Raw genomic sequence first — 11,337 nt, forward strand, 5'->3', positions numbered from 1 at the left:
AATCAAATCTGTACAAAATCCAGTTTAGTTAAATATATATATATATCGATAGATAGATAGATCAAACACCTCAAACACCTAGATGGTCTAGAGATAAACTGTTGCTTCAGCCTGACAAAGCAGACAGAGATGATCGCTGTTGATAATGAAGGTGATCACACATCCCTCGTTATCAACAACTATGCAATAGAAAGACTGGGAGGCTATAAGATCATTGGAAAATGGTAGTCTGATGACAACACTTGACCAGCATCAGCATCCTGAAACGGGCTACGCAGACAGACGTTCTGCATAGAGAACGAAATTTCGTTCTTTATGCACTCTGTACATACAAAATGACAATAAAGTTGTCTAAGTACAGGTCTAAGTCAGAGACTACAGTACTGCACAGGTTTGTTATGTCTGTCACATTTTTTTTTACCAGATCCTGCATACACTATGCTGTAAATAAGCTTTACTGTTTTGTATTGTTACCAGTGCAAGGGTTTAAAAACTCAATGCAAGATTATGAATAAATCCAAATACCACCAAAGGTTTTTGCTACTGTCTTGCAAATAAAGAATCAATCAATCCGTTGGCAAAAAAAGATGGTATTTTGGGACAAAAAGATGATCCTTAGTGTGTTTAGAGGTTTTTGGTCTTTACTGAATGGATATTTTAGCAGAACAATAACTGAATTAGCTAAATTTCTTTCCCCCTTTGTAAAATGTGCCTTTCATTTATCTGCCTTTAACCATCAGTGTACTTCAAGGAAATAGACAGGGATGAAAAATGCAGCAAAAATATAAATAAACTCTTTAAAAATATATATTAGGAAGCCAGGAAGACTGTTGACATCAACACTATAAGATTACACTAAAGTCTAGCTCATTGGAAGCAAAATACAAAAAGTACAGGTGGTTTAAAGCTTTTAAGATAATTTATAAAAATCCAGTCAAATTCTACTTTATTGAAGGTCCTCCTGCTGTTTGTTGAAGCCTTTATGTGTTTGTATAAAAGAAGACATTTGGGTAATGAGTATTTTGGGAGCAGAGGCCCGCAGAGCAGCCTTGGAGTTCCACAGGGCAACAGATGTTTAACCAGTCCCTGCAGCCACTCCTCCGCTGCCCTGTCGCACCTCGTGTCTTTGTGTGTTAACCAGCTCTACGTGTGTCTGTCTCCTCCTCTCATTCACCAACTCCTGTTCAGAACTAATTAGTGTGTCTCCTCTCCTCCTGTCACTTCTACCCTGAATCCTTCTCTAACTACGCTGTCCTCCCAGCCTTTTTTACAGTGCTGAGTAATACTCCTCCAATCTCACCTCTCCTCCCATCTCCAGCCCTCCTCTTTTACCCCATCTCCTCCCCTGTCCCTCCCTCTTGTCCTCCTCATTATCCCCCAGTCCCGGCTGTGATGGGTGCCATTAATCAACTCGTTTTTTTACCAAAACGGAACCTTGAAACCCTGGACGACCACCCCTGTTCAAAAAGGAAGTTTTCTATTCCCCCGCGGTCCATTTGGCCGAGCAGAGCAAGACATGGGTATGACAATAGAAACAATGGAGACCAAAAACCAGATATCAGACAATATACCACAGACGGACACATGCAGCAGGAGAACAACAGGCTTTATTATGCTGGAGATGTTGGGAATTTTAGGAGATTTTCCACTTGACCTAATGTCTCCTGGGATACATGGTCGAATTTTACTTTGTAAAACGGGGATACTTAATTCTTAAGGCGATTTTCAAATTTTCCATATTTCCTGACAGTCATTTTTTGCAACTGTAACAAAAACTCATTCTGCCATACTTTTCACACACTAAGATGACAAACCTTTTGTTTTTAAGTCACATTTGTGTAAAACGTATGCGGGATTTCTTTTTCAGCTGTACCTTTTTACTTTTCCTTGTGCTACAATCACTCTAAAAAAAAACATCTTTTATCATTTGTTTCTTCAGATGTGTTTGAATCTGCGCACTCTTGTTCTAAATGCTGTGATTTATTTATATGGCTCTACTATGACCTTTTCCTGCTTAACCAAAAAAGGCTCAACAAAATCGCCCACTGTGTTAACCCTGCTTTCATTTGTGTATGAAAAGAGAAATCATGAATGGTTTAGGAGCAGAGAAGAAAAAAGGGCTCAGCAGCTTCTCAGCTTCGTGTCTTGCTTTCTACAAATTGATAAAATCAGTGGATCCTGAAGCCCACTTAAGGGAAACAACAGATTGTAAAAAAAGTACAAATTTAAGTACAATTTAATTTTTGATTTAATTTCATGTTCCACTACCAGCTTTTAATTCTGTTGTTAAGCTTTTGAACTTTTCTAGGGAAATTGTAATGAGCTTCAGGCTCTATTGCATAAATCAAATTATTAGATTATACCCACTTCTTTAGTTTTGTCACTTAACGGTGCATAGTGCAAGTTTTGAAGTTAAATATTATTATTTATTTCATTTCCCATACATGCCCTTACAATTGCATGACGTGTAAAATTAGTTATCCTCTATGTACCACAGTTGCCTTGATTAGTCAGTGCATGACTAACGCGTGTATGTAACGCACTGCTCGCTGTCGTTCACCTGGCTACGTTGTTGAGTCTCTGCCGTAATCACTGGATTAGCCAGAGAACACTGGCTAACTTCAACATTTATAGCTTTCTTACCTCCGAGAACATTCCGCCTCTAAACAAGACCTGTAACGTCGCAGGGGCAAATGCTTTTCATCTTCTCCCATTCAAGTGCACAACATTGGTGTAATTTCAGGTTGTTGCCAGAGGGGGCACACTTCTGCATAGATCCTAGAACTTGCACTATGTTCCTTTAATGTAAGTATAAAAAGTATGAATACTTACTATCTATTTCCCTGCACTGTTTAGATGTATAGATTTATACAGATAAAAATTGGAGTTGTATCTATTTAGCATACTCCTTGAAAGCTGTTTAATTTAATCCCAAATACATTTTTTTAATAAGTATAAATTTCAAGGACTAATACATTTATAAAATGCACTCTAAAACCTGAGTTGAAGTTTAGCAAACAGTGTTGAACTTGAAAAAAAAAAAACACAAACAGATCTTTCCATTGCAAATAAAGAGATATATCAAAACTTGAGAACTTCATCATCAGGTGGTGTCAGAGTAACAAGCTATGACTGAAATTAATTTGTGAAATTATGTAAATTCTATTTGCAATAGTTAAATTTGTTAGCGGTAATTAACATGGGACTTTAATCACCATAAATGACACTTTCATCTCAATGTGTTGGTGATAAAATTCATGTGTTTCTGAGTCAAAATGTATCTTGGCTTTTACAAGCCCAATATATGATGCACAGTAAAACTGTTGTTAGCACTGCAGGGTCCCAGCAACAAGGTCATGAGTTCAAGTACTAGATGGGGGTCTTTTTGCATGGAGTTTGCATGATCACCCTGTGTGTTGTGTGCGTTCTCTGCAGGTACTCCAGCTTCCTCCCGTAATTAAAAAACATGCATGGGGTTAATATTTCTCTCTGAATTGTCTTAGGAAGTCTCATAAAGACCAAGGAACACAGCAGACCAATCAGGGATAATATTATGAGGACGTTTTAAAGCAGAGCATGGTAATAAAAAAAAAATATCCCAAGCGCTGAACATCTGAAAATTGAGAAGGTGTGGGACAACGGTGCATTTACCAAGACATTGCTGTTCACCAAAAATAAGAGGCCGCGAGGAGCACCTTAAAAAGAGAAGCCGTAGTGCATCCCACTAATCTGGACTTTATAGATGAGTGGCAAGAGAAAAGCCATTGGTGAAAGAAAACCATAGGAAATTTTCTTTGCAGTTTCCCATAAGCAATGGAAGAGACACAGATGGAAGAGCGTGCTCTGCCAAAACAAAACATAAAACTGCTTGGGTTTCATGCAAAATACTCTCTGATGTGGTCAAAAACCAACACTATACCCAGAGTGAAACATAACGGCAACATCTTCAGCAGAGTTAATGGGAAGATGGATGGAAGGCAATCTTAACTACAAATACACAAACCTTCAAGACTTTTATTTGTTAAAATATTAAAAACATTTTTTTCCCCCTTCCTTTTCACAATTACGTATGACTTTGTGTCCGTCTTTTACATAAAATCCCAATAAAATGTGCTAAAGTTTATGGATGTTATATGACAACGAAGAAAAATTTAGAGGGCCCTTCCAAGTCAATGTATTCCACTAAAAGAGGTAAACTTCCAGCGGCCGTAAACGAAGCAAATTTGCATGATGTCATTTAAAGAACGTGATTGTCTGATAATAAGGTGTGCTGTAGATGAATCATTTATTTATTTTTTAACCTGATGTACAAATTCAGACATCTGCATGCCGGTGCACCCACGTACACAGGTTTAAACTGGCAGCCTGTTGTTCACTGTGAAGTTCAGCAGGTGTTGGTGTGTTTGTCTTTGACGTGAGAAGGTTTGTTTTCCCAGGAATATGACCGGCCTCTTATCAGCCCTGTAATACCCAGCAGGAAATCACCACTGGTGGCTGTGGCACAAGTGCACACTTAAACAGTTTGGGCACTTTGATTGAAACGTAATTACTCAGTCGGAGGCCTTTATTGAGGTATTGTCACAGAACAGATGTAGTGCAGGCTGACGGGAAGCTGCATGGATGGATGTTTCTCTTCGAGTGTAACGTGCATATGACTGCAGGGTGAGAGAATAAACACCGAACATCCGCTGCGGGGTTTTGGCGTCACCTGTTCACACTTTGTGTGTGGCTCGCCTCTGCAGAAGGGGAGAAAATAAGTTTGCCTCCTATCAGTTTACTGCCGTTTTATGTGCTCAGTGGTGTGGTGATGACTGGTAATCATTGCCGCGGGCATTGATAAGAGCGGCTCTGTTTCTGTCAGCCTAAATATAGGCAGTAAAGTTTAATGAGGAATTAGCCGTAAAATTATTAAATTTGTCACAGAGATTTCAGTAATTACAGCAATATAGTTCTCAAGCGTGTTTGCGGGTGTCCGAAGATGCAGGTGCAACGTAATACGGGGCTGTAAAAGGTATTGTGAGAAAACCACACATTAACGTCACATAAAGAGGTGATGGATTAGAGAGCGATAAGGTAAATGAGAATGAAAGAAAGTGGCAGAATGAGAACAGAACATATGGAGGCCAAATAAAGTAGCAATAAACTGCCTTATTGTTGAAAGATATGTAAAAAAAAAACTTATTAAGCATTTATGTAATATATATTTAGGATAAAGGTGATTAGTTTTTCTGTGTTTGTTAAACTGGACAGCTGAAGGGTGTGCTTCAAAGAGGTGTTCAATTAATCCAAGAGTGTAATAAGTGCCCTGACCCTGTGCTGCAAGGCTCTGGCCAATCACAGGAGGAGGAGACTTTATGGCACATTGTGTGCCAGTAATTTTTCCTTTCTCTAGTGGGGTGGGCGAATGGGGGTTTTACTCACATATGATCAAAGTAGAAACGACCAGAACGGGGACGATTGTTCCACATGAAGGAAGGGCAGCACTCGGCACCGACAGATTTAAATGACATTTAAATCCGGTCAGTCAGATTATAGCATTCTACTTGTAGTTTGGAAATTGGATAGCATAGGAGCTCTTTTTGTCAAACTTCTGTTGCGCCTGCGTCTTGGAGGAGAATGACTGCCGCCATGGAGAAATCCAAAAACTTTCGCATTGACGCGCTCCTGGCGCACGACGCAGAGCGGAGGACGGACAGGAGCTGCGCGTCCCCGGAACTGTTTCACAACAGGAGCCCCGATAACCGCCCGGCGTCGACCCGCGGCCCAGAGTCTCCCCCTCGCCAACCAAATTATGTAAACCCCTCTGCAGCCCAGCAATCTGCCGTATCCAAGCCTCACCTCTTCAACCTGTCTCAGTCAGGATACGCCTCTCTGCAACAAGTCGGCCTTATAGGAATCCATCCAGGATCCATGTATCCGCTGGCGGGCCTCGGAGGCCAGCACCCTGCCTTGATGTATCCCGCCTTTGCGCAGCTGCTTCAGCCTTATCCGGAGCACACGAAGGGGAGCAATGTGGCCACAATGCTTCCAGTGGATCCTTGGATCAGAGGAGGAATGGTGATGCCAAGATTCGGAGAGTATGTAGGTGCGTTCGTTGTAAAATATCGTCACTTATGATTCCTTAAAAGCAATCAAACTGTTTTTAACACCTAAGATTTTTAAATTATTATTAATAATAATAACAATAATAATAATCTTTTAAATTATGTTGAGAAACTTGATGAGTTGAGAATAATGTAAATAGTGCTCCGTGCAAAATTTATGCAATTCCCAAAATCTTTTTCTTAATACTGGAAAGTAAGTACGAGGTTTGTAAATTTACTTTAGGCTGCAAAAAAAAAAAAAAAAAAAAAAAAAAAAAAAAAAAAAAAAAGCTGGAAAAAATATGTTCTTCAGCCATTAGAGGAAAAGTTCTGGGATGAAGCAAGTAGGTGTAAATTTAAAAATTAGTAATTCACATTTGCTTTTCAAAAGACTGCTTGCAAATTATTTATTGAATTATTTATTCAAGTATTTATTGCAAATTATTTACTTTTTTTATTGAATATTTCCCGTGATTCTGATACATGGCTGTGACTGAGGTAAGTAGGCTGGACACATTAACGTGATTTTTACCGACAAGGTAAAAACCTACAAAGGATCCCCTTTAATTAGCTCTTTATTTATGCAGGGTTTTCATTAAGGTGATGGACCTCTTTACTGTTTATTACCTCCTCCAAAGTCAACCCCTCATGGGAATAAATGGCACAGAGAAATTGTATGACCAGTAGGCAGACTTGCCCTTTAATTCAAGTCATCAATGAATTTTGCATTACAAATAATGAATAAAATCTTTGTTTTTGTCCTAGAACCAGGTCAGGAAGCCTTGTTGGGGAAGTGTCGAAGGCCCAGGACAGCTTTTACCAGTCAGCAGTTGCTGGAACTGGAAAATCAGTTCAAGCTCAACAAGTACCTGTCCAGGCCCAAACGCTTTGAGGTGGCCACCTCACTCATGCTGACGGAGACTCAGGTCAGAAAGTGGAAGATGGGGTGCCCTAGTGGCACAGGGGTAGCACTTGTGACTCATATATGAAGGCCTTATGGTATTTTGTGGATTCATATTTACTAGCCATGCTAAATCAATATGCTGTAAGTTATAAAGCTAAATGGAAAAAACTACGGACATAGACTTTTCATAAACTTTCACATTCAAGCCAGCTGAAGGAGACTGCTAGATGAGGGAAGACCTAGAGAAGAACCAATGGGTGAATTTAACGTCATCAGTTAAGAAATGGCACCTTCAAAACATGATGTGTAATAGAATAGAATAGAATAGCATAGAAATATTATGTATGGCCCCACAGTTGAGAAGTTCAGGTTTACTAGAAAAGTAAAACATTCTAGGGTAAAAGAAAAATCTAAAAACAAAAATTAAGAGAGTGGGTTAGGTTCAGGGTTTGGGACAGCCGCATCGGAGTCCTCGACACGGCTTTCCCAGCTTCGCCTCCAGCCTGCGGCCCTTTGCTGTGTGTCCTCCCCTCTCTCTCAGCACCCTTTTCCTGTCTGTCTTCTTTTATGAAAAGGCCACTAGTGTCAAAAAAAAAGAAAGTGGGAGATGCATTTCTATACCATGGGAAATTATATTTTCATTAAAAGGAGCAATAAGCAAAATTGTATTATTTTACATAGAAAGAACTAAAAAATAGTGATGTGAAGAACTAAAGATATCTTTTTTAGACGGAGGTATGACGTCACACACCATCCCTCTGTGTTGTTCTCCAGTCTCTTGTCTACAAAGCTGGGCCGGCCTTGCATGCATTTACGTCCATGTGAATAGCTGCCACTCAGGGCTCAGCCTTTCCCTGCCCACAAAATGCCACCGGCAGAGCAGCAGTTCAGAACATTCTCTTGCTAAGAAAGTTATTAGTTACTTACTTATTCACGAGACATGTTCCTCCGAAAGGTGATGCTGTTTAGCTGTGTTTTTATACAAGGTGGTGGGTGAGAAGGGGAGGGGAAAGGGAGGCGTACCTTCTCACTGATCTTATTTTGGTCTCCAGACGTTGCTCAACAGCCCACCTAGTGGTGTAATCTCACTTACTGCTCCTTTAATATAATTAGGCACCGGTCTTGTGATATTTTAGAGAACATGTCTTAAAATTTCCACTCACTATATAATATATATATTATACTATACTAGTTTATACTACACTATCCATGCTGTACGTAAAATAGATTTACCCCTTTAAGTGACCGGGAAAGTGTGAATTGAATTAACATATACAATCATATTCAATAATTTAGAAAATTATTAATGAGTTAATTTATTCTTTCACCTCAGTTCCCTAAGTTAAACACAGACTGATGTTTTGAAGTATTTTATTCTGTTAATTATGTGGGTTATTTGCTTACAACTGATGACAACAGCCACATTTTTTTTTTTTTTTTGGAACAACAAAAACATTTAAAATACAGAAATGTGGCCTTAATTAAATATATGTTGAATAGAGGTTGTTATTTTCAAAAGGTACTTTTAATCTGATAAACAAGGCTCTGCAGAATTCATATTGTAATTTAATAAATCTGAATGTAAAGTATAGAGTAATATAGTATTCTAGAGTGTACTATATAAAAATTGTGCAGGATTGTAATTTATTATATGTCTTACTTGTAAACTATATCAAAGTATTATATACTGCAATAAAACCTAGTATTATATGGCATAGCAATTTATTATATCATACTAAGCTGTGTTTTCCTATGTTTTTCATTATTTTTGTCCTGTTCCTATTCAGTGTAGGGAACGAATGATAGGTGTTTCAGAAAGAGGTGAAACATATTTCGTACTAAAAAAGAATGCATTATCAAGTTTCAATCCTTTTGTCTTTTTAGGTGAAGATCTGGTTCCAGAACAGACGTATGAAATGGAAGAGAACCCGCAAAGCAAAAGAACAAGTCACTGCCACATCTGTGACTGACAATATGTTGGACATACAGAGTCTCAAACATCACATTTCCATCAGATCGAGCCTGGAAGATGAAAAGGAAAGAGAAGCAGAGGATGAGTTTGGAATAGAGGAAATGAAACAGCTGAGCGAAGCATCTTTGGCCGCTGTCAACTTCACAAGATACAGAGGGGAGGGGGCAGGGAGCTACACTTCTTACTCTGAGGAAGAGATTGAGGAGGGTCTTCCAAGAGAAACAAGTGCAGCTTCTTCATAGAAGTGTACTAACTATATATTTATTTTGTTTAATATTTATTAAACTTTTTGTGACAATAACATAGTGGCTGGAAGAAAATGTTTATTTTGGCCAAGTGGCAGTTCCAACTTTTCAGCTGGACCATCTGTCAATAAAATACAGATGTTGTGCAGAGGTTGCTCCGTAACCCCCTTATAAAATATCACTTTTCCCTCAGAGTTCAAAGACACGCATGCTAGACTGTGGATTTCATATGTCTCTTTGTAAGACTCATAAACAACAAGTGACCTTCTGTACAGGATAATAAAGTAGATACAAAATAACAAAACAGTTATTTCGCTTAAATGAGAAACATGACTTTTTTTCTTGCTTAAGATTTTGGGCAAAGGGTCAAAATGGATTTGGAGATAGAAACTGGTGAAGCATATGAGACTAATTAGAAGCTCTTCTTGCCCTATTACAAAGTATTTACCTTGTATTTCAAAAATATTTTAAACAGTTTATCCCTTGGAATTTAACATTCATTCATTGATTCATTTGGTCAATATGTTTAACTGTAACCACTGCTGTCTTACTTCAGACTTGCATTGAAAATATATATGTTGCTGTATAACATTTCGTATATTTTTTGGGGATATTACAACTTCTTGTTAATTTAACTAACGTCAAAGTCTCAAATAATTATTTGCTTACGGTGAACAGTATTTTCAAATCAATTTTAACTGAATTCTCTTGGTATTGTTTTAAGCAGGTGTTAATATTGAGGTTTTTTTTGTGATAACAAAGGTAGTCTGAAAAATGAAGTTGAATTCATGACTTAACATTGAAGATTAAATAAATTGTCAGAAGCTGCCCTCATATTAATATTGGTAAGTGACAAATTCTAAAATTACATATCCCATATATATACATGTGTTATTATAGTTTGGATCAACTTGTAATAACTTAATAAAGCATTAATATATTAGAACCACTTCCCCGTTATGTACAAGTTTATAGGTATAGCCTATATACACTGTGTGCACAATTATTAGTCAAGTGAGTATTTTACCACATCATCATTTTTAGGCATATTTTCTAATTCCAAGTTGGATGAACTTGAATGTTAAATGGATTTAGGTATAGCAGTTGACATGTATATTGAGGGAGGTTGTGGCTTAAGGAGAACAAAACCCTACAACAAGGTGTGCATAATTATATTATAATATTATTTCAAGGCAAAATTGGCCAAAACAAGAGATTTAACTGACTCGGAAATGTCCAAAATAATCAAAAGTCTCTCAGTGGGATGCCGGACTCTTGAAACTGCTAAGATATTGGGCAGTGGTCGAAGAACCATCAAACGTTTTGTTGAAAATAGTCAAGATGGTCGCAAGAAACATGTTGAGGAAAAAAAAAAAAAGAAGCAAATTAAATGTCAAATGTCGGAGAAGAATCAAGCAGGAAGCTACCAGGAACCCATGATCTTCCAGTTCTGTCATATTCTGTAACTGCAGTCTACCTGAAGTATCTACAAGATGTTCAGTAGTCAGAGACATGACCAAAGGTAAGGGAGGTTACCCCTCTAGACTGGGCCAAGAAATATATTGAGATTATCAAATGTTTGATGGATTGATGAAATGAGAGTGACTCTTGACAGAACTGATAGATGGGCCTGTTGCTGGATCAGTAACGAGCACAGAGCTCCACTTCGATTCAGATGCTAGAAAGGCGGAGGTACTGGTATGGGCTGGTACCAGTAGATGAGCTGGTTGGACATTTTTGGGGTTGAAGATGGTCTCAAAATCAACACCCAAACCTACTGCCAGCTTTTGGGAGACACTTTCTTAATGCAGTGATACAGGAAGAAACCTGCATCTTTATGCAGGGCAATGCTTTTTCACATCTTTCAAAATACTCCTCTACAGGCTAGCCAGTGTTAAAGATGAAAACCTTATGGCCCTCTTTTCTTAAATGACCTGAACCCGATTGAGAACTTGTGGACAGTTCTTAAACAGAAGATTTACAGTGAAGAAAAATAGTAGACCTCTCGGAACAGTGCCTGGGAGGCTGCTGTGGCACAAAAAGTGGATCATGAGATCAAGAAACTGACAGACTCCACGAATGGAGGCTTTTTGCTGTTATTGAACAGAAGGGCTGCTGTATTGGTCACTGATT

The 11,337-nt window shown here is 38.4% G+C and overlaps 1 protein-coding gene across 1 annotated transcript; it reads left to right on the top strand.

The window, feature by feature from the left end:
• Positions 1-5,424: 5,424 nt before the first annotated feature.
• Positions 5,425-9,728, top strand: LOC105936233 (motor neuron and pancreas homeobox protein 1). Its single transcript, XM_012876951.3, has 3 exons — positions 5,425-6,085; positions 6,849-7,009; positions 8,872-9,728. The coding sequence occupies exons 1-3, from the start codon at positions 5,617-5,619 to the stop codon at positions 9,199-9,201; spliced, it is 960 nt and encodes a 319-aa protein (XP_012732405.3). The 5' UTR covers positions 5,425-5,616; the 3' UTR covers positions 9,202-9,728.
• Positions 9,729-11,337: the final 1,609 nt, after the last annotated feature.

This window comes from Fundulus heteroclitus, chromosome 7 (assembly GCF_011125445.2).
Source record: "Fundulus heteroclitus isolate FHET01 chromosome 7, MU-UCD_Fhet_4.1, whole genome shotgun sequence".
Taxonomy (NCBI): domain Eukaryota; kingdom Metazoa; phylum Chordata; class Actinopteri; order Cyprinodontiformes; family Fundulidae; genus Fundulus; species Fundulus heteroclitus.